The 24,272-nt window shown below is 42.8% G+C and overlaps 2 protein-coding genes across 5 annotated transcripts in view; one reads left to right on the plus strand and one right to left on the minus strand.

The window, feature by feature from the left end:
- NFKBIZ (NFKB inhibitor zeta) lies at positions 1–18,379 on the minus strand. 4 transcript variants are annotated; one of them, XM_084616870.1, is made up of 12 exons: positions 18,308–18,379; positions 7,170–7,309; positions 6,059–6,095; positions 5,834–5,937; positions 4,967–5,721; positions 4,490–4,595; positions 4,030–4,176; positions 3,585–3,648; positions 2,765–2,934; positions 2,236–2,346; positions 1,943–2,110; positions 1–1,551 (listed from the first exon to the last, which is right to left on the minus strand). In XM_084616870.1, exons 2-12 carry the CDS (start codon positions 7,296–7,298, stop codon positions 1,498–1,500), a joined length of 1,845 nt encoding a protein of 614 aa, XP_084472996.1. In that variant the 5' UTR covers positions 7,299–7,309; positions 18,308–18,379; the 3' UTR covers positions 1–1,497. The 4 variants fall into 4 exon arrangements, with proteins under 4 accessions (XP_084472996.1, XP_084472994.1, XP_084472995.1 ...); XM_084616868.1 differs by lacking the exon at positions 18,308–18,379 and adding an exon at positions 18,063–18,181; XM_084616869.1 differs by lacking the exon at positions 18,308–18,379 and adding an exon at positions 17,548–17,566.
- The window catches only part of LOC311514332 (uncharacterized protein), a 23,208-nt gene continuing 9,076 nt past the window's right edge, over positions 10,141–24,272 (plus strand). The window contains exons 1-2 of the mRNA XM_084616871.1: positions 10,141–10,219; positions 16,401–16,546. Of these exons, the coding sequence (XP_084472997.1) occupies positions 10,180–10,219; positions 16,401–16,546 (186 nt within the window). The 5' untranslated portion in view covers positions 10,141–10,179. The remainder of the gene's footprint in view (positions 10,220–16,400; positions 16,547–24,272) is intronic.

Genomic DNA, 24,272 nt, shown 5'->3' on the forward strand with positions numbered 1-24,272 from the left:
TTTTTGGATTAACAGATTTATTTGAAACTGTACATGAGAGTTTAGTGGATATGCATCACAGCTGAGGATACCAGATTTCTCCAATTAACTTGTCTACAAGACATACTTTGTTAAACAATGTGATCAGATTATCCCAAGTTAGTTACATGGCTATGGAAGAGAATCACACGTGATGCAAGAACAGTTAGAGCAAAGAGTAAGAACAAACTGGATTATTGTACACACTGGACCACTTTGGAAACATGAAATTCTTTCCGACAAAGCATGTCTATACAGCATCATTTGTAAACATTTTGCAATAATAGTCAGAATTATTCTTAAAAAACAAAACAATGTTAGCCAAGTTATATCTGAAGCTATCCACTATGCTTATAAGGTAAAAACATAGGACTAACTGTTGAAAGTATTCTCCTTTTGTGCTAAACACATAGCAAAAGTACTTAAATTGAAATCAATGAGGGATTTAAGCTGATATTTAAGTATTTCACTGACTAGGGAGGGAGTTAAGCGTATGTGCTTAAGTACTTGCTTGAATCAGGGCCATATTCATTAAAGTATGTTGAGGAAAATATATACACACTGTATAGATAGGAATATTTCTCCCACATAATCCACTGTCTAGATGAAAGATAGTCCTGTGCTGGTGCATGCAAACAGGGTCTGATACTGTCCCCACAGATTTCACTAGGAGTAGGATTGAGCTTATAGTCATTTGAGAAGGAGGTTGGCCTAGATGACCTCCTGAGGTCCCTTCCAAACCTGATATTCTAGGATTCCATGATTTAGATATGGCATTTCATTTCCTGTTAATAACTTTGATGGATGTATACAAATAAGTGTCAGTGACAATTCATCTTCACTGTACTCTTTGCCCTCACAATCATACATATAATGAAATACATCTATTTGTAACAAGCATATTAGAATTCAATGTGCAATCCACAATACACAATTCTACATTTGAAACACTTGTCTCTTTTTAGTTCATTTCAAGCAAATTACAAAGAATTATAGAATAGCATGATAATGCTACTGATTTATACACAGTACAGCATAAGACACTGGAAAAAAGCTACTGAGAAATATAAATATTCTGTTGGCCTCTAAAATTTATATTAGTTTTTCCTCCATAAATTAATATTTGTGTGATTAAAAAAACAAACTTAACATTGTTGCCATTTATCTCATACCTATCTAAATACAGAAAGAAAACCTTCAATACAATCATTCTTGCCTCAAAACTAGTTAAAACTGTTTAAATAAGTCAGCTTGCCACAGCTATTAAATCCAGGTATCCAGACACCTGGGTATGGAACATTCCCATCTGTTCAGAGGAATTTGAATTGTTAACATAACCCACTATATGATAGTGAACTAAATACTTTTGTTTCATAGAAACAACTCACATTTGCCTCCACAGGGCAAATGGTCTATTTACAGATACATTAGGACTGCCTAACTGACAGTGAGTGTACTGAACTCCAAGACACATGGAGTTTAATATGGTGAAGCTCTTTGCTGAACTGCCTTCCCCTTCAGGATACGCCGTATCTGAAGAAAAGAGAGAGAGACACACACAAAGATTAATATGCACCCTCCCATACTGAGATTTAAGAATTAAGATCAGCCTATCACTATCTACACTACTAGCCTTGTGACTCCCCGAGCAACTTAACTTTTAATTGCTTCAAGCTTTACATTTAGCATGTAGCAATTAGAAGAGCATTGCAATTGGAATAGTCAATTGTCCCATTCAGAATGGTCACACTATTCTGCTCTTAGGAAAGAGGACAGGGAGGGTCTCATCTTAATGTCAACTCAGAAATGTTTTGATAGTTAGGTCTCCCATCCAGAGCCTCTCAAGAGGGAGGGCTTCTAAAGAACAGTTATTGATTTGTATCAGTTGCCAGCAAAAGGATTGAAAAAATTAGGAGGAGTTTACCTGTTCTCCTACAGGGCCATCAGGAACCAGGTGAACTGGCTGCTCATTCTCCAAGTTTCTAGCACTTGGATCAGCTCCCTTCCGCATCAGCAGACGAACTGCATCCAGCTGACTCACCCGATACTGCAGGCTGGCACCCACATGGAGTGCGGTGTTGCCATTATAAGCCTAGTGAGGATGAGAGAGTAACACTATTAAGGATAGGAAGATTTATGAACCACACAGTCACACACAATGCCATTACCATACAACAACATTCTACTCTACTGCTGAATTCAAGATAGACACCATACCTTTGCGTTAACGAAAGAGAGGCAATTGGGTAGATCCAAAAAGAAACGAATAAGCTCCAGATTGGCTTCTTCTGCTGCCAAATGCAGAGCAGAGCGACCACTTTTACCATCCTAACCAAAAAGAAAAAGCAAGCTTTCAGTATTACGTGCTGGACATTTGGTGGTTCTGCTGTGAGAGAACAAACATACATGGACATTTAAAACAAAGGGAAATAAGACATTTTCATGGGAAAAAGTACCTGCCTTTCCCACCCCACTGGTATTGTAATTCCATGAACTCACTGAAAATTAATCAAATTAAAGCAGAGTTCATTCTTCTTAAAAGTAAATATTCTGATTTTACACACAATGGGCCAGACCCTCAGCTGGTGTTAACACAGGCAAAGTTCTACTGAAGGCAAGGGAGATATGCCAAATTTTCACCAGCTGACAAACTGGCCCACTATACACTTGAACTGGATACAGGGTCAGCATTTAACTCAAATCCAAATGTCAAGAACGGTGCAAAACTCGGAATTATTGCTCTTACTTTTGCTTCAACAGAGGCTCCCATTTGGATCAGAGCTTTGATGGTGTCCACCAGACTCTTGTTTTTCAACAGAAGCTCCTGGACTTCAGGAGAGTGCGGTGGCTGACTGTTCCGGAGTTCGTGCACTACAGCGTTATGGGCCAGCACTGCACAGTGCAAAGCTGTGAACCCTTACAATTAAAAAAATTTCAATGAGTAAACAGTAAAGAACCACTGGACAGGTGGCTTGTTTCAAAGGGGGCTCCCTTCCGTGGTTCCATTTTTCTGACTAACACCAGATGTCCCTGAGCTGCTCTACGTTTGTAATGTTAGGGGTTAAACAGTAACGTGTTCTCAGCAGGTGAGTAATAGAAGAACTGATTTTCAGAAGACTGTTATAACAGTTTAGTGGAAAGTATATATTAACAGAGCAAGTTTCAATTTAAACAGCTTTCAGCTGAATTGATGGTTAATTCCTTTGCTCTGTATTCCTTATTCTTTCCTCAATGCTCAGACACACCAGTAATTAGATTAAAACGTACATCTATCTAGTTCTAAACATTTATCCACCAGAGTTAGTTCTTTTCCTACAAAATATGGAAGTTGTGCAGAATCCAAGAAAGTAAGTTCTTCATAGAAAAGAATGTAGTTTCTACTTGCTTAGGAAAACCTAGCTGATGTGCCAATTGCAATTATCTTCAGTTGGGAAAGAAACATCTGACATGCCTAGCTGTATTGCTTTTTGCCCAGTGTAGCATGTGTGTCGGCGGCTACAAAATACAACAATACCCAGCAACTCTGGATTAAAAACAAAAACACAAAACAACTCATAGCTGCTCACCATCATAGTTTGTCGCCTCAAGGTCCACATACTGAGTACTTCCAATGGCTCCCTTCTGGATTGCCTGCAAAAGTGGGGATGAAGTACTCATTAGTTCAATCCAAAAGACATATTGGTAATTAAAGCATTTATGACACCTAGCTATAATAAATAGTGTGTTGGGAATAAAAAAGGAAATTATCATAATATTAAAAGGAGAATACTCCCTTTTTTTTTTTAAATAAAGGTACAACAGGATTCTACAGTAATGGCCTAATATACTGTAGATCATCTTAGAGCAAGCTGCGGGTTTTAGGCCATTAGTGTAAGAGATATATTTATAAAAGCTTGGCAGCACAGAGGACTGTTTTCAGAAGCTTCTGGAAAGGGTCATAAAAGAATGTAAAGCTATTAGGGATAGGGAGGAAGGCAAAGGGAAAAGCTTCACAGCCTTTATGATTCTTACCTGAAGGACTTGGGAATGCCCCTTCTCAGCACAAACATGCAATGGCGTTCTACCCCAGCAGTCTGTGGTGTTCACTTGGGCCCCTAGGCTAACCAGGTCCTGAACAATAAGATGCTGATTGGCCGCCACGGCCACCTGAAAGGCACTCTGCAAATATTGAGAAACAAAGTTAACATATTAGTCAGCTGTTATCTACCAGGAAATGGGGACTAAATATATCCCCAATACAAAAGCTATTAATAAAGCAATACTTATGGACACTGGGAAACTGGGACAAATAACTCCAAGAACATAATCTTACTGATTCTGGGTAATCCACTAAACTGATGACAGCCCAAGGTGGCATGCAGGCTCAACCTCAGGTTGAATACTAACAAGCATTCCACCACACTTGGCTTAGGGTTTGGAAATGTACAGCATTTGGAAGCACATAAAGAGTCTGGGACATGGAAAACCTCACCTGGCCATTGTGTTCTTTAATATCCAACATATGCAGAGCAGCCATCTTTCTAGCAAGAACATACGAAAGAGCCCGTCGACCCTGAGCAACAGCAATGTGAAGGAACCTGCAGGGAAGGACACAAATACAGAAAGTTACAATTTAAACTGTGCAAATGGGGGACGTACCATTAGAGAAATACAAGTGCAAGGTATACAAGCTGCAAGCATTCCACATTCAATGATGGCATGAAATTTGTGCTTTCCGTTTTATGTAAGTACTGATCTACACCAGAGTCTATAACAGTGAAATCATATGTAATACTGGGTACCAGCAATATTACTGTACCACCTTTATTTGATAGGAGCAGCCGTCACATTCTTAATATGCACCCACTGCTAATACATGAAAGCCCATTCCAACTGAACAATCCACAGAATCAAGCATAAACAATCCACACATTTCTAATTTAGCAGTGGTAAAATAAACAATACTCACGTGTCCCCATCTGAGTCTTTTGCAAGGATCTGCTCTTGAGAGATGCTGGCCAGTTTGTTTTCTTCCTGTTCCACTTGCCACTGAAAGAATGACTTGCCTAGTTGTGTTGTGTTTCTGACAATACCTTGGTGTTGTAGAGAGACATTCAGAGTAGTCAGAGATGAATTGTGTCCATCGAGCATACTACAGCTGTTATTTGGTACTAGGCTGAAATTCTGAGTGTGGGCGTTGACATCAGACTGCTGATGGGCAGGGGCTAGAGGCTGGAGTATATTCTCTGAGTGTTCAGAATCATTCAAGAGAGATTCAAAACTTTGGGTTGGGCAATACTGCAGTTCGTGGCTTTCAAAGATATTCTGTTGGTAGGCAGGGGACTGGTCATTGCCAGAAAATGGCCTGTATTCCAGTAATGAATCCCGAGTATATTTCTGTGGCAAATCCTGGGTCTGTGAGGAAGAAAACTGGTAATTCTGGGGTGGATCCAGCATTTGTTGGGGACTATTGGCTTGGAAGGCTTGGTACTTCTCAGACGGGGAGAAAGCTTGTGCCCCTTGGATATCCTGATATCGGTCCCCTGGTAAGTTATGGTTAGATATGGTGTGCAGCCAGCTGACCTGCACTGTGTTCAGAGAAACAGGATTCGACTCATTCTTAATATTTATAATATTTTGAAGCAGGTCAGAACCATTATGTTTTGGTTCATTTTTATGGGCATCCTCCATGTTATCCATAGAGGTTGGTGTTTGTGGTGGTGTCTGGAGAAAAATTAAAACAAAAAATGTAGAAGAATTATTTAGCTGACTGTTTCCTATTACACAAACCAAGTGGAAAAATAAATTTAATGTTAAATATTATAGAAGTATGTACCAAGAGGTGAGAGTGGAACGTAGCTGGTCTTTTGTAACTGGGTCCATCAGAGAGAGACTCATGAGCTTCTCTTTTACCACTATGAGCGAGTATGTTCTTCAACTCTGTTCAAAGAAAATGCATTTACAATCATTTTTAGGTTACTCTTGCAATCTACTTCACAAATGTTCCAAAATATTTATACAGGTATTGCACAGAGGCATACAAAAGTAAGAACACTCGTACCTGTTAACTGTTCGTAGTTCATCAATCCTGCTTGCGCCTATGTAGAAAATAAATACATTTTAAAAAAGCCAAAACCAATTTAAAAGCAGCTCTTTAAATAATAAAAAAAAATGCAAACACTAACTATCCCCCCCGTCCCTTAAAGCAGCCCTAATAGGTGATGGCCTGACCATATTTTCATTTTTTAATCTCCATCAGATTGGATGAAGAAAAAAAATCCTTTGTTTTTAAGCCTTCTCTTACGAAAGAGTTCTACAGAAATTTTAGAGAAAATTATAACCTTTCTTCAGGATTTTTGAACCATCTTATAGACTGGTAACAATTATATCCAGGCTACAGAATCTGATAGGGTGGTTCAAAAAACCTACACATTTATTAAATTCCATAGGATCTTAGAGAAAATTCCATGGAAACCTATCAGCTTCATCCCTATTAAATTCTATTCAATTCATTTAATTCAATTCATTTAATAATTTAAATTCAATTTTCCATAAGAGAATTGCTCCTGAAGACTCTTATGGGATGTCCACAAGAAACAAAAACAAAACAAAATCAAGACACCCTTCTAAGGTACTCCTCTCTGGGCTTCCCAACATGTCTCATTTCCTCTGTTTTCCGTTTATTAGATTGCAGGCTCCTCAGGGAACACACCACCCACCCACCTTCACTCTTGAGTCCTGTATAGCACTGAGCAGGCTACCAGCTCTGACAAGCAATTGAGTAATAGTTCCCTTCTCAGAATGCCACACCCCTCAACCCTTTCCAGAATTCTATCAGACTGCACAGTGAGTTTTCATAGTTTCAAATATAAGTCTGTGTTTATGTACGCTCCACTTGGAAAATAAAGTTTAGTAAGCAAAAAAGACTTTCAAAATGTGTTTCTTTTAGGAAGCACAGTGAAACCACCTGCTGGCTTCTTCCCAATTACCTCCCAACCACAACCTCTTCCCTTCTCCTATTTTGGGAAAGAAAAATACCTCTGCTCATATGGACATCAGCAAGGAGCCAAATTTGGTTGTAGTGTTATTAAGTGGTGCATCTCCTCATTCAGAGCTGAACTCATTTACGCCCGAGCTGAATTTGACCCATACCATCAAAAATACTGAATTACCTTGAATTCATCAGCAACATGGCCTAAGGACATCTGTTTGTTGCTTCTAATGTGCAATAGGAGCTCCTTCACTGAATTTTTCACACGAACCCCTTGGAAAGGTCCTCTGTGCTGCTTTCCTCCCCCCATGTGGCGTTCAGCTGTTGAGACACAAAACAAAAACAAAATTAATGCATCGGCAGAACCCTGACCCAAGGAGACAAATCAAGAAACAACAACTGTGGAAAAATAACTTGAAACTCTGCTTTCAACTGAAAATGCAGACAGTCCTTTGACATGAAACTATATTGCACAGAACCTTGCCAGCCAGTGTTTCGGAAGAATATAACCTGCTGGAATTTTATTTCTCTTGAGTCTTATTCTCAACAACTCTTATTGAGTAACAAGCTGGAAATAACATAACACATCAGCATCATAGTGGCTAGAAGCCCCAGTCACAGAGCAGGACCCCACTCACAGGTACTGTACAAACACAGGAACCAAAAAAAAAAAACCCTGTCCCCTGCCCCAAACTATTACATTTTAGATGTCAAAATGCTACAGGGGTTTGTATAATAATTTTCAGAATTACTTGTGTTTGTTATCTCCATAGTGACTGAAACTGCTGCTTTAAGAAAGAAAACTTGCTTTGTTAGAAGTACAATACAACTGTGACACTCCCTGCCTGACCTCTTCTGTCTCACATCCTCTTTAAAATTAAATCACTTTTCAAGCTACAAAAACAGAAGTGGAAGACAGGAAATGATGATCTAAGGCATTCGACTTGCAAAAGGAAATTATGTGATCTGATAAGGAAAGTACAGAGGCTAATATATAAAAATTTATATATACACTGAAGTCTTAACTGGAGATCAGAGTTCAGGTTCCAAATTTCCCTGGCCAGCAGGAGCTGGGATTTCTGTCTGGGAAAGAGGAAATAAAGGGCTTGAGTCAAAGACCACTGATGTCAAGTAGGAGAAGTCTCTCTATGGTCTTCAAAGCACCTCATCCCAGCAAACAGTCCAACAGCCCCAGCTTTCCTTAGCCAGAGGACTAGCCAGAAGCAGGGCCTTTGAGTGGAGGTATGAAGTGGAAAATAGGCTGACAGATTTTTTGTTTGTAAAAAGACAATACAAACAAGATTATTAAGATCATGCTTATATGGTTAAAAGTGTTTTCAACAAAAAAGTTACAAAAAATAAATCCAACCAGACAAAAAACAAACGGGGGGGGGGGTGAGTTTAAGATTATTTGGGGAGGGAGGAAAGACATAATGCAAATATATCAAATAGTTATAGAGTGCTACATTAAAATGGGGGAGCAACCATTTTCAAGGACTTGTTTTATATAAGCCACTGTACATAAAAGGCTGTTTCCAGATTGTACTGACATCCCAATACACACAGCGCCTAGTGCTAGCTTTTGATACCCTTACCCCACAAGCAGAATTCCACAGAAGTCAATGGGATTACTTGTGGAGTAAGGTGCTACTTACCACGAGTAAAGGATATTAGAGTCTGGCCCTTCGGGCCTCATCCTCCAAGGTGCTGAGCACCTACTATGAAGCGCCAAGTGCCCTCCCCGCCTAATGAGCAAAGGCTGTTGAGGGCGCTCTGCTGAGCTCACAGGATTTTGTCCTATAAAAGATGCGCTAGACGAGAGGATGAATCATCCAGTGCAAAATACAGTTTCTTCCCCCTTTGAAGGTTAGTTTCTTCCTAGCCTAGTTTCCATTCTCAGTTATGAACTCCTAACCATTCTTTTTCAAAATATCCCTTGTAACCAACTTGCTTTATACAGTGGTTATGCCTACCCCGCCCCTCCTCACTTCAATATACAAGTCAAAAATTAGTAAGGGGCAGCAAAGGAAAAAAGGCCGCAATAGCACAAGGTCACACTTGCAACTAGTTACACATGGTCTTATACCCATCACAACTTCCTACATCTTTGGCATCTAGGTGCTAGATAAACACCAGGCATTTTAAGCGAGCATGAGCCTCTTCCATCAGAGGACGGAAGAGGCCGCCGAAGACGCCTGGGAGGTAAGCAAGCGGTAAAGTAGCCCGCTTTACTTTGAGGCGGCGCTTTTTCCCTCGGAAGATCCACTGCCTCAGCACAGCCGTGTGGCCAATACAGTCCCCTTGCGGCGCAGCCACCCCTGGGGCAGAGGCGGGCAGCGGAGCACGGCACAGCGCGGAGTGCACCCCAGCCGCGCACCCGGCTCGGCTGGTCGCGGGCCTGCCCCCGCAGCGCCAGGGCGAAGGCCGAGGCTCGGCTTTGCCGCCGAGGGGGCCCCCCGCGTTAGGCGCTAAAGGCCCAGGCGCGCAGGAGAACAAAACCCCGGCCCCTGCCGCCGGGTCTCTCTGCCTGGCACGGCTGCGGGCGGGGGCGGCGCGTACCTTGCAGGGCTTGGCGGGCGCCGTCCAGGGAGTCCCTCCTCCGGCCGCCGCCGCCGCCGCTGCTGCCGCCGGACAGCTCCGAGTCGGAGCCGGGCGATCCCGGGGCGGAGTGCGCCGGCGAGCAGCTGCCATCGCTAGAGTAGGGGGAGGCGCTATAGAAATAGGCCAGGTTGAGGGGGCTGCTCATGGAGCCGGAGTCGCCGTCGGCCGGCGTCTCCCGGGTGCTGTCCACGATCATATTCCGCGGGGCGGGAAGCAGCTGCCAGCGCAGGCCGGGCGGGCTGAGTGGGAGGCGGCGGGGGAGGCAGCGGGTCTAATATAGCCGCCCCGCCTGGCGAGGAGCGGGCGGCGGGGAAGCAGCAGCAGGCGGGCAGGCCATTGGCCGGGGCCGGGCGCGATGCGCTGCCGAGGGCGGGAGTTCCAGTAAATGCCCGGGATTGGGCAACACACCGCCGGCTCCGGGGCCTGGCGGGTTTCCGAGCTTCGGCGGGTGAATCATTAGCCCGACGCAGCGCCACCCTCGTCGTCCCCCCCCCGCCACCGCTCCTCCAGCCGGTGTTTGTCCCTCGCTGGTACATTCTCGTGCTGGGTGGAGACAACCCGGGCTGCTAAGCTGAGGCAGTGAGGGCGTGATGATCGTCCTGTCCCTCTCGTGTGGACCGCAGCAACCCCGTGAGTCACTGGAGCTTTGACTGTGGACCTAGATGCCAGGGCGTTGGGTACCACATAAAGATAGATAAACAAACTGGGCAAGGAGGAGGAATTACTGTGTATTACCCCGATTTTCTTTTCACTATCAGGTGAAAGAGGAGGGTTGTTTGCAATGACCTATTTATTTAATCTATACGTTCAAATCTGACCAGCTGTAGAAAAATGAAAAGGAGGACTTGTGGCACCTTAGCGACTAACCAATTTATTCGAGCATAAGCTTTCCTGAGCTACAGCTCACTTCATCGGATGCATACTGTGGAAAGTATAGAAGATCTTTTTAAAGCATGAAAAAATGGGTGTTCACCACTACAAAAGGTTTTCTCTCCCCCCACCCCACTCTCCTGCTGGTAATAGCTTATCTAAAGTGATCACTCTCCTTACAATGTGTATGATAATCAAGGTGGGCCATTTCCAGCACAAAGTTATCATACACATTGTTAGGAGAGTGATCACTTTAGATAAGTTTCAGAGTAACAGCCCTGTTACTCTGTATTAGCAAAAAGAAAAGGAGGACTTGTGGCACCTTAGAGACTAACCAATTTATTTGAGCATAAGCTTTTGTGAGCTACAGCTCACTTCATCGGATGCATACCGTGGAAATGTCTTCTGCAGTTTCCACAGTATGCATCCGATTAAGTGAGGTGTAGCTCACGAAAGCTTATGCTCAAATAAACTGGTTAGTCGCTAAGGTGCCACAAGTCCTCCTTTTCACTTTAGATAAGCTATTACCAACAGGAGAGTGGGTTTGTGTGTGCGGGGGGGGGGGGTGAGGGAGAAAACCTGGATTTGTGCTGGAAATGGCCCAACTTGATTATCATACACATTGTAAGGAGAGTGATCACTTTAGATAAGCTATTACCAGCAGGATAGGGGTGGGGGGAGAGAAAACCTTTTGTAGTGGTGAACACCCATTTTTTCATGTTTTGTGTGTATAAAAAGATTATCTATACTTTCCACAGTATGCATCTGATGAAGTGAGCTACAGCTCACGAAAGCTTATGCTCAAATAAATTGGTTAGTCTATAAGGTGCCACAAGTACTCCTTTTCTTTTTGCGAATACAGACTAACACAGCTGTTACTCTGAAACCTGTAGAAAAATGTGCATTGTAAACTAGAAAACAAGAACAGCTACCATGCAAACTTTTCACGCCACTGTCAGAAACACAGTAGTCAATTAAAGCTTAAAATTCACATATTTCCACGAGCTGTCTTATGTGTGAGCATTCTTATTGACTGCAGTAGGTCTTGGGTTTGCAAAAGCAGGTCATAGATTTTATGGATGCAGTAAAATGATTTTTCTCCCTTCCTGAACCATGTACAATTCAACAGCACACTCAGTAATGCTGTACTGATAGCAAGTAGCTATTGTCACTATTTGTTAGGCCTGGTCAACACTTAAACTTTAGGTCAACATAGCTATTGTGCTTAGAGGTGTGAAAAATCCACACACTTGAAGGCTGTAGCTATGTCAATCTAACTCCCAGTGTAGACATAGCTTGTTCAATGGAAGAATGCTTTGCTTGACCTAGTTACCATAGCTCAGGGAGGTAGTGTTCCTACAGCAATGGAAAAGCCCTGTATCCATAGGCTGCATTTACAGCGCTGCAGCTATGCCACTATAGTCCCCATAGCATAGACATAACTTTACTACAACAGCATGTGAGATCCTTTCATCCCAAACTACTCGTTTCACACTTGCTAACTGATAAATGACACCCTAAGGTAGTTTTCTGAAAACTGCTCAGACTGATCAAACTTTACCTATCTATAGTTACCCTACACCAAAAGCTCAATATTGTACTTAGTACTGGAGCGTTACCTAGTTCTTTGGTAGTGAGGTGTGGGTGCGTGTTTTAACTATTGTTGCAAACGGGTTTCCCTTCTCTTAACAAACACACAGTAGTTTACATGTGAAGAGTATATAAGCCAAATAATTAGATCATGTTGCAATTGTCAATAACATTCTCATTAAAATGTCAAGATTAATTAAAAAAAAACCCTTTCACACAAAATCAGATTCATTATGTTATTTGTATTGTGGAAGCTCCCAGTGGTTCCAGTCAAAATCATGGCCCCATTTTGCTAAGCGCTATAAAAACACATAGGAAGAGAAGAGCAGTGCCCTGAATATTACCTTGGGAAAGTGGTTCTCAACCTACAGCCCATGGGCCGCTTGTGGCCCAATCAGCACACTGCTGCAGCCCGTGTGACATCCTAAGGTCTTTCTAATTCCACTGAGCTTTGTAAATACAAACCCTTTCTATAACACGTACCCCCATTTATTGCACAGGAGCCACTCGCTGGCTCAAAGCAACCTTACAAGGTGTTGTCATTTCCCAATAACTTCCACATACATAAAATGATTGTTATGTTGTCACATTTAGGTATTAAAACCATAATGCTAAAGATCTTGAACATCAAGCAGGGTCTCTGGTGGCTCCACTGGCGAAGACCCCAATAAACATGTCCAGTATTGGAAATTCCTCCTCGGGTAGAGGACACGATAGTGGCACAAAGAGGCTGGAATATCTACTCCTCTGCGGGACCAACATAGAGAAACACAGTCAAAAATGAGAGAGGCACTAGAAGGAGCATGCCAGAGAAGTTCAGTGGATTCAGTAATTCACCACATGCCACTACTAGCCTCCCCTCGTGGGGCCGTAACAGCACATTAATGCAACAATACCCACAGCTCCACAGCGCAGGTGTAAATTAGGGTCTGAATATTAGACCCAGCTCAAATACAATCAAATAGATTTGTACCACCTTCATTTTCTGTTACTGTGTGTAACAAACTTTCAGGCAGTGGATAGCTTCCCCATTATAGAACCTCACATGGGCTCATATACTCATCAGTTATAATAGGCTGTCAATATGAAGTGCTGGTCAAAAAAAATACCACAGACCCAGGACAGCAAGAGCCAATGTTGTTTTTCTGAACAAGTCATGCAGTTATGCAGTGTACCATTAATGCCAACTAGTGGCCAAATTTGGAAACAAACATTTTGCTGAAGCCTTGCTTTAATAAACAAATTCACTAGTAAATACCTACACTTACTTCTATAATATTTGGGCACCCTACAAAATTAGGAAGTGCATTATTATCCCATTTAAAAAATATAACTCTTCTCCCCTCTCTCACTTTAAACAGCTGTCTTATACTGGTCAAATATTGGTGGACATAAGATATATCAATCTGGTTTTACCTTGACTAGATGTTCCTGATCACTGAAACTACTTAGACATGTAACAATTAACCAGTTAGCTTAATCATAGTTACATGTCTCAGCACCACAGTACTCTTTAATAATGACAGTATGAATTCAGTTTAAGAGACATGATTTTGCCAGCCAGCTTTTTGAACCAGCACTATTTTACTCTTCGTAACACAGATTCAAAAACATTTGAAACACTACAGAGCAACAATGTAGAGCCAGAATCTGGCCCCTGCTCCCAGAAAGGGAATGTAAAGAGGCCACAACCACCATTAGCGGAATATCCTCTGCAAGGAATGACATAGCACTGATGTATATGGGCCTATGCTGCCTGCAGCATGGAGAAGTACAGGAGCTTATGGTAGGGGTTCATGGCGGAATGGCTGGAGGAGTGCTCTTTGCTCTGGCAAATCTGGGCTGCAGAACAGCATGTAAGTGGCTGCTCAAGATTCCTGTAAGTTAGAGCAGTGTCTGGGGTTGCTCTAACTCACACTGGAAACTGCCCCAGACCCGAGAATCCAAGAGGCACACAAAAAAGAATCGAGGAACCTTTGCCCTGTCTCTCCTGGCCATCATGCCCTGTGCTTTACCTCCCAAGAGCTTATAAATTTTAGATTCATATACACCAGTAAACTATGAACTGTTAGTGATAAGATTCCTTTATCAACATATTTCTGGGATAGGATCACCAGAACATTGCCTAAGTTGTCTAAGGTGAAAACAAATGTTACAATTGACAAACGTATTCCATTATCTAGGCAAATATTTGCTGTACTAAGGCTCCTGATGTCAATGCTCTTTACACTAGAATAAGTATATTTAGCCTGGCACAGCAAGCTCTTGGGTCAATTTATACAAATACAGCTGCCACACCCTTGTGTGCTGGAAGGATTTCTAAATAGCACTCCAAAATATAGTCCAACATAACACTGTACTTGTCTTTTGAACAGCATCACAGCATTTAGAGGCTAAAGCATAATGATTATTTTCTCTTTAGAGACTACTCAGAAGCAGTAGATAAGTTGGCTTTAAGTTTGAACAAGGAGACTGAACAGCTCAGTGGATTGGAAATGGGATGTGACACCTTTTGCTTCTAAAATCCAGCGTGGGGAACCTTGTATTGCTTCTGACTTCATTATAGTTGTTCTGATCCCTTTTTTGTGGATGGTGGTTTTCGGGGGTGTCAGCCTAGAACTACATTGACTAGAAATTGTGTTTGTGTGTGTTGTATGCTCATACATAATTCTTCATGTTAAAAGGAAAACTGGGAGCGCTCGTACACAGTAAATATTTTAGGATCCGAACCTATTAGGTACAGAATGCCCTTAATACCCCTTTTTTCTTCATTGGGAGCTGAGGGTGCTCAGCACCTTGTGGGATCAGGCCCCTACTCAGGGCAAAAATGAAATAAGGTTGGCCTCTCTCAGACTGTGGGCAAAACAGAGCCAAGATCAGTAGGGAGGAGAAACATCAGGGCTCCCATGCATTATGAAACTGCCTCGCAGCTGATCTGAATTCTTTGTAAGTAATGCTTTCCCATATGCAATTTCTCCATACCCCTTATTCGCTGTTAGCACTCCTCCACGTACAAACTGCTGTAGGTGATCATCATTTTTTATTAGGTTCCCATTCTCATTTCTACTGTAAGGGCCTCAGGGCAGGGACTGGTCTCTAAAGCAACACACACAGCAAACACCATAATGTATACATAATTAATAAGCAAAACGCAGATTTCCCCATGACAAAGGGCAATGTCACATCACCCGGAACGGCTATCTTGTTCACTAATGTGGGACACATACCACATGTGGCTGAATGTTTTGCTCACTGATTCTTACCATAGGATTCCACTTGGAATGAATATTAAGGCTAGGATTTGTAAACACGGCCTTGGTGTTCCAGAACACACATTTTAATTTGTTACATCCACTTATTTTGTCTTAGGAACACACAAACACTTCACTCACCATTGAAATTAAGTCACCTTATGGAGTGGGCTGCAGCAGCTGTTTAACAAAGCACAGTATCACCATTCAACTGGCTAGGACTGGAAGAGGGGAAAAAATCTTTATCCAGTTGAAATGACATGGAGAATTTAGACAGGCAGAATTAGCTACCCAAATTGGACTATGGTGAGAACCCTACGTTTCCAGTCTCACAACCCATATGCACTGCATTGCTTTGGTGTAATGGGTGAAGAGTAAGTTACGAAAGCTTATGCTCAAATAAATTGGTTAGTCTCTAAGGTGCCACAAGTACTCCTTTTCTTTAAGGAGGAAGTCTTTCTTCTAAGGGCCTGATCCAAAGCCTACTGAATTCAGGGAACTCCTGAGATTCAGTTGGCCATCTTTCATCTATTAGTCAGCATGAAATTCAAGAAGCAAGAAATTTTATCATACCAAAGCACCTAAACCAATGCCAGTGAACAGACAAAATTTTGCCTTAGCGAGGAAAGTGTCAAACAGTGTGGTTAAAAGTTACAAAATACTGGCATAAACTGTATGTCTTGGGACCAATTTTTCCCTCAATTAAATTTGTGCAATCCTCATCCACTGGACAGCACCAGTCTATCTGAGGGCACAATTTGACCCATATGTACAGTTATGATAGTCAACTTCGTAGGTAGGTCCTCACAAAAGATATTAACAGTATCTCTGCCCTCTTCTGCTTCTATTGTTTTATGAGAACAATAAAAATACTTAAAGAACAAGTGTTATATATTTAAAAGGAGTCATAGTCATGGATAACAACAAATTACAGCAATATATCAACCCTATATAATTCAGCTTACAATTTCAGGACTCTTGGAAATAAGCCACATGACGCAGGTTGATGGTGAACAAAAATCTGTTCTCAAATCATTGGGTGGGGGGTTGGCTTGCGGGGGGAAAGAGCTCTCAGTTCCAGCATTCTGTTCTTCCTATAGGCAAGAAAACTCACATCTGGTGGAGACGTGATAAATTGACCGCCGAGCGCTCTCCCGTCAACTCCAGTACTCCACCAGAACGAGAAGTGTACGCGAAGTCGACGGGGGAGCATCAGCAGTCGACCTACCGCAGTGAAGACACCGCGGTAAGTAGCTCTAAGTACGTTGATTTCAGCTACGCTATTTTCGTAGCTGAAGTTGCGTAACTTAGACCGACTTAGCTCGTGCACCCCCACCCGCAGTGTACACCAGGCCTGAGCTGGGAATACAAAATATCTAAATCCAGATCCATCATGCAGATGTGATTGCAGAATTTTGCTTTGCAGGAGCCAGGCTACGGGCAAAGTTGGATTCACATCTCCTGCTCACTATGATTGCCCTTTTCATTACAGTCCCTTAAAAAGAGGCTCAGGACACACACAATTTTAACCTCCACCACCTACACTTGCTTACGCAGCAGTGATATGCTGAGGTTAGTCTCAGGAATTCGGGGGGATCTGATAGGAACACAGAATCAAGAGTAACACTTCCTGTAAGCATGAAGCAAAATGTAACGCCTTCTGCAAAGAAAACCGGTAAACTAATAACCAAAAAGAAAAAGGGTGTCTGTCTTGATTTACGAGTTTCAGTTTGAGCAGAAAGATGCCCTAATTTTAAGTGTTCCTAGGTGACTTTTGCCCTTTGTTATTTGGCTTTATGAAATGGTAACCTAAGACCTCAGGACATCATGCTTGGTTTGCTCTGCCACACAATGACAAGTAAGCTGTGACATACAGGAAGAATATATCCTGTCCATGCCTATCACCAAGGTATCCAATCCCTGAACAACAACTCCAGGTAGCAGAACTACATCCAAAGAGGTATCAGCTCTCTCCATAATCCAGACCATGTTTTGTCCTTTACAAGAGTCACTTTGCCCAATTCTGTCACACATTCCCTCACCTTCTGATAAGATGTGTAATACAATGAAATAGGATGCTATGTAAGAGTCAATAATTTTCATTAAGTGATAAGCCAGAGAAGCTCCTACTGGCCAATAAACTTTGTTTCAGTCCCATAATAAATTTCCATTCATGATAAATATTTATTCCCTTCTTTATATGTATTTGTCTACATTCTGTATTATGTATTATGACTTGCTACTCACTTTAGATTGCAGCTGTGTTGCTTCCACTCTGTCCTCCTGCAGTTCATTGATAAATCACAAACGAAAATAAATTATAGTGTAGCCAAAGCTACTAGAAACACCTGCTTCCTAAAACAGATGCCTCAACTAATACTCTAAGCTTTTAAGCTTCTTCCATCATCCATTTTCACACAAGCCATGATAGTTACCAAAGGGGCTTTCGGGTAGGATTTTCAAAAGCACCTAAGTATTTTAGGAACACGAGTCTCAGTGAAAATCAATGGGATTGTGCTCCTAAATTACTTCGGTGCTCTTTAAAATCCCACTCTTCACTTAAGCTCCTTCACTCCTGATTGTCATCTGTTAACATTAGCCAAAATCAAACATTTTAATATACCTGGTATTCCACTACAGAAATAACTGGACAATGATAGCACAAGCAATTTCCAAGGCTGTCCAAAGGGAGAAAAATACAGTTATACGCTTACTGTTACAATTTTTAAATTATAAAAGTAAAGAATAAAATTATATTGTACCTTCATGTCTGTAGAGCGATTTAGATATATACAAAATAAGCAATTACTTTGTTCCCCACTGGTAACCGATCCTCAATAATTATCTGTGATAGAGAGAAAAGGATAGAGCAGTTTCCTCCGAGATGTAATAATGAGGAACTGAGAAGCAGCAGCAGCAAGGAAAGTCCCCCCCTCCAGACACACACAAGCCCTGCTCACGCTGACCCTATAACCAAAAGAGAAGAGACCTGACTCTATTTACATACAGATCTGGTGTAACCGACGAGGGTCTTTTTGTTGCCGTGATTCAGACCCCAGTTATCTTTTGCAATGGTTAACAGGAGGCGGGAGATGGGAGAATGCTGTGACATGCGAGAGGAAGTTGGGGTGGAGAGGGACCAGCGTGGCTACTTGGACTTTTTCGGCACTGTGGAAATTCCCAAGCAGGGTGAGCGTCTCAGGGACATTCCCCTGTCTGAAGGGCATGCTGGAAAACCCGGACTGGCATTTTGCTGCTGAAGAGGATTGAGAGGCTCCACGGCAGGGCCTAGGTCATTGTTTATTGTTGTTGCAGGGTCAGATTACACTTCAATGGGAAATATTATTTAAAAAGGTCAATTCAAAACGTTGCAACTCAGAGAGCAGGCAGGATTTCTGTCCTGGTGCAAATTAAAGTCCGCTCCGTAGACCACGCTTTGTTTCTGCAGCACTTAATTTGGTTTTTCAAAGGCTGGATGCTATCCCACAGGTAATCAAGAAATGTTTTACCTTTCTTTCCTTTTCTTACAAGACATTTGCGTCTCTGTTGCAAACGTGTTACAATACTACTGCATAGTCACCTGCCTTTTGGCAACACTACTACTAAACTCTGACATAGGCACCACATACTGCTCTGTACACATTAACAAAGCTGTACAGCCGTGAGACACATTGGCCAAATGCATACCCATGCTCATTCCTTTGACTGCAGAGAAATTACACCAGGGATGAATCTGCCCCAGTGGGTCGCAGCCTACCTTCTGTTCCTCCTATCCATCCCACTGGCTTCAATAGGGTGGTTTGGGTTTAACTGAGACTTGTAATTCGCAGCAAATGAAGGTTTTGCATGGTGAGCAACCTGCTAAATGTTCTAGAGAATGAAAAGGTAGGTCCCCTTCATTAACCATAACGATTTTAATCAAATGTAAAATATCACCCACCAAAAGACATAACTGTGATCTTCACCACACTGTTGGTCTCCGGAGTATCCTAAGAGCAGATTGGATCAATCTATAAAATCGCAGACACAAGCAGACACTCTGTCCTTCCCCTGGTGATATATGCCAGGACTCGCTACACCTATCAAACACAGCAAGCAGGCCAGTGGCACCGGAATCTTAAACATCAAAGAGGTAGCATCCACTGCTTTAAGCACCCATCATTAACATCGCCCAAGCATGCTTATGATGAATATCAATGCTGGTTGCCAGCACCAAAAAAGTAAATGCACTGAACAACCTTCCCATAGCCCCTCCCTGTGCATTTGGTATCATTGCCGCCTATTGCACTGGAATGTGGATGTGAAGAACATAGCAGTAACCTCCGCCCCCGCCTGTCTGAACAAGCTGAAAGATGTTCAAGATTACCTTCCCTCCTGAAGGTGATCATTTTGAAACCTCCCCCCCAGCAGCCAGGAAGTGCTGTGTGGGTTCTGTTTTGCTCTTCTCAGAGATATTCTATCACTGGAAAACGGTCAACGGATAATCTTGACGCACTCAAACATTTTTCTTTGAAATAGGAGCTATTTGTTTCAAGAAGGTTCTAGTATTTTATTATTTATTACCTGAATGGTGGTGATGGTAGGCTCAGGCCTGTATAAATCACAGAAAAATGCATCCCTGCCCAAATTATAATCCTTTTCACTCCTACAGTACCTTTCCAGGGAGGATCTTGAGGCACTTTCGAAACATTAATTACAATAGGCCTCTCAATACACCTATGATGTACGTAAGTTCTCTTTGTACGTGGGGACAGCTGCAGCAAAGAGCATGGCAGACTTGTCCAAATTCACAGATAAGGAGTCTGTGGCAGAAGAAGGAAGAGCACTCAGATCTGCTGGCCCCCAGACATCCGTTCTTACCACTAGCCCTGGTTCCCGCCGACATATTTTAGTATCTGTTTCACAACTTCGTGTGAAAGCGCTCACGTGCTTGTGCCTTTTCTGAACCAAATTAATACATCTAGAATGCCTGCTTAGCTTGGTGATGTGTCCTAATGATGGAGCTCTGCTGCACACAGCGTCTCTTGTCAATGAGAGGAATCTCTGCCTTGATTCCAGAGACAACACTTCCTGTTAGATGAGGCAGGGCATCCACTGACCACGGACCTGCCTCCAACTCATTGCCCGGTTAGGTAGAGAAGAGAGACCAGGATAAATCCTGAGATTATATAAAGTACCCCTGTAAATTCTGTGTCAGAAAACTCTATACCTCCCCCAATCTGTGAAAAAAAACAGTCATCATAAATCTTACCTCTGCTGTGAAAGGTTTCTAGGAACGGGGATTTTTTCCCACACCCCTCAAGCCATCTAGGGAATTAAATAATCATTTGTAACCTACAAGTGAGATTGTGCAGCACCCAGAACAACTGGTTGCCAAACACACAGTAAAAGACAGTCCCTTCCACAAGAGCATACAATCTAAGTAGGTATGATAGGCAAAAGAGTCAGAGGAAAAACACTTGCAGAGAAGTGATGCAACTTGACCAGGGACATACAGTAGGTCAGTGGCAGAACAGAGGATAAAACCAATGCCTCCCCAGATCTAGACCAGTAGACCACACTACCTAGGAGTCCACCACAATTAGAGGAACTGCAGCTGTCTATGGAGACATGGTGGGAACTCAGTAGGATAGGAGGCACCTAAACAGAGACACATGACCACATTTCACATAGAAGTTACAAACTTATCAGGAGTGAGAGGTGCATAGCTAATCTATGTACCTATTTTACATGTCTTTTTCTATGAGAAAGTAACAAAGACCTAATATTTGCTTGTTTCTGATTCCATTGATTTTTTTCTTTAAAAGATCCAAACCTATTTTGAGCCAGTCTCCTCTTTCTGTAAAGTAACTGCCACTTTGTACTGTTCTTTACTAAGTCAAAGGCAAAACTGAGACACAATGGGAACAGAAAACCAGAGAAAAGCCAAGAGACAAAAGGAGAAAAGTTTTAAAAAAAAAGTGTCGGGGGGGACTGAAATGGAAGAAAAGATGGATGGTAAGAGACAGCTAAGACAAAAATACGTTCTTACTATTGACAAGAGACACCTCCCTGAGGAAAGATGATTCAAGCAGACAAATGTGACAGAAGAGATTGGAGGTATGACTCAGCCAGCCGAAGGCAGAAAAACTGGGGGTGGAAGGGACAGGGAAGAATAGAGATAAAGAAGACAGGGTGGCAGGAAGAGAAAGGAGCCCTGAACTCCACCTACTTCCGACATTCCACACTTCCGACAAATTCAGCTACTTTCTTTAGCATCATTGCTTCATCTCCCCTATTGAATTCTGAATCACCTGCCCAGTTTTTGGTCCGAGGATCCAGTCCTCGACATTCTGCTGTGCTCCCTGTTTTATGGGCTAGTTAACTTGAAACAGACTATCATGCTGTGGTATTGGAGCATTGTTCATGCACTTCCCACAGCCAGATCATGTCACTAATAACTGGTCTGCCCCCTGCTCTACCAGGTATAGACGTACGGGAGCGGTGGATAGACAAGCTGCAGTGCAGGATCAGGCAAAGCAGAGAAGCATTTCACTGAACTGGTCAGACAATACAGGATGGGTTGATCAGACAATTCAGAAGCTGTGAATGAGTGACAGGGGATGGATCACTTGATGATTACCTGTTCTGTTCATTCCCTCTGGGACACCTGGCACTGGCCACTGTCAGAAGATGAACCTTTGGTCTGACCCAGTAGGGCCATTTTTATGATGCAGATTGATAGGCAAAGGACCAAGTCATGAGGGTGTTGGATGAAACATGCTTACATATTTTTAGGGCTAAGAAGGAGGAAAAAGAACAGAAGGTGGAAAGAAAGGGCAAGGAGGAATGCACATGGGGTGGATGAATCATGGAGCAGTGAGGGCTCCTCCTATCCTGGACACACCACGCTGTTGGGGTAGCCTCTGAGACCTGTTCCACTGCGTTTCCCAAGAGCTCGATTCGACTCAAGTCTCATTACTCAGGTTCCTTTATACTGCATACAGCAAAGCTATGCTGAGTTGATCAGACTCAGGCATAGGGGATGGGTACGCGGTATACCACACATCCAAAGTTACACAGAAGCCCCCTTCCTCTATACACATTTACACTTACATTATATTCACTATACATTGCATCACATTTTGGGACTGGCTTGGTTACTTTGCAGGAACCAATTCCCTTACAGCATGCTCTGTCCATGTTTCACTTTACTCTTTACCTCAACTTTATGATCCCAACTTCTCTTATCCCTTGTTACCTTGTTCTTAGGAAATGGTTCCTGGTTGTTCCTCTTCTTATTTCAGCTAGCTCAGAAATTTTGTGTCTTTCAGTTTACTGACCTATTTACTTATCTTAGCACAAAAATTCTGTTTTCAGCCTGCTCATCTAGTTACCTCTCTAATCCTGTCTTCCAAGAAATGAGACCTTCCCCACATTTAATTACTCATGTCAAGTCAGGCGTATACACACTACCTGTTAAACCACTTTCCCACGTGTTGGAAGAATTTTGAGTTGCTTTCTTTGCCCTGAGGAAGTAACCTTCCCCCTGCTTACCTTAGGCTACATTGGCCCTGGGGTGGGAGAGACAGGGCAGAGAGAGGAAGGATGTGCCAGTGGTTAGAGTGCTAGCCTAGGACTTGAATGAACTGGGTTCATGTACCACATACTTCTTGTATGGCCATAGGCAAGTCACTTTGCTTCTCTATGCCTTGCTTCCTCTCCGTGAAATGGTGCTGCTAAACATCCTGTGGCTCAAAAAAATACTTAACCATTTTGCCCTCAGAATGGGCCAGATTCAACAAAATCCCAGATGAGGATAATCCTGGATAACTTCTACCAGGATTTGACCCCAGCCCCATGTCAAATGACACAATGGGAACACAATACTACACCCCTCCAAATCTAGTCACATGTTTCTACAATGCAGCCTTCACTGCAGTATCTAGACCCTGCATTTTTTTTAAAAAATTAACAAAGTGTAAATAGTCTCACCATTTATTCATTAAGGTTTTACCTCTAAAAAGAAGCTTCCCAGCAGAGGGTGCCTACCCAAAACTCTGGGTATTCTTGACATACATTTAAAAACACAACCACAGAGGCATTACAAAACATAAGTCAGCCCAGCACAACCTTTTTTCCCCTCCCACTCTGCTATGCATCATAGGGTATGTCTTCACGGCAGAGTTAGCCTAGACTCTCTCTCAGGCGTTGTCTTTAACATCAATCCTCTCCCCCACACAGAGCCCTCTTGCCTGAATTTGGTGGTGCTTTCAAGCCAAGTTCGCTGGCCAGGCGGGGGATGCAGGTTAGAATTTGGGTGCCACTTTCACTTGGGCTCGTAAACTCGCCCACTTTTCACTGAGGGCACAGACTGACTCACTCAAGCACTGATTATCTTCAAATGCCTTCCCACAATTCCCCCAAGTGTCTAGAGCAGTGGTTCTCAAACCTTTTTTCCGCGGACCACTTGAAAATTGCTGAGAGTCTCGGCGGACCACTTAATGATCTTTCCAAATGTTGTTTGTACCGTTAGCTAACTATTGTAAAGCGCTTTGCATAAAAGCGCTATATATATAAAAAAAACTTAAGTAAGTTTTTTTGTTCTATAAATAAAAGCACACAGCTTCGTATTTTAGTATCAGTAGTCTTACCTTTCTAATGCTATGGATGTGCCCTCTCTCTCCCGCCGCAGCAGCCCCTGAGCAGGGGCTGGGAAAGAGGGGGGGTCTCTCCCCCACCACAGCAGCCACAGAGCTGGGGCTGGGAAGGAGGGCCATCTCTCCCTGGCAGCTGCAGCTCTGGAGCTGTGGAAAGTCGTATCTTACTTTTTCTCTGCTCATCCCAAATTCCTCCCACCTACCTACTATTCCTCCAAGGCCACTACCTCACCTTACATGTGCGTCTTCTCCAGGGTCCAGGCACCTAATTAGTGGAGACACATCTGTGCAGCTCCACTAATTAGGTGGGTGGTCTTTCATTCTTTCGTGTGC

This window comes from Lepidochelys olivacea (assembly GCF_965140295.1).
Source record: "Lepidochelys olivacea isolate rLepOli2 genome assembly, chromosome: 1".
NCBI classification, from domain to species: Eukaryota; Metazoa; Chordata; order Testudines; family Cheloniidae; genus Lepidochelys; species Lepidochelys olivacea.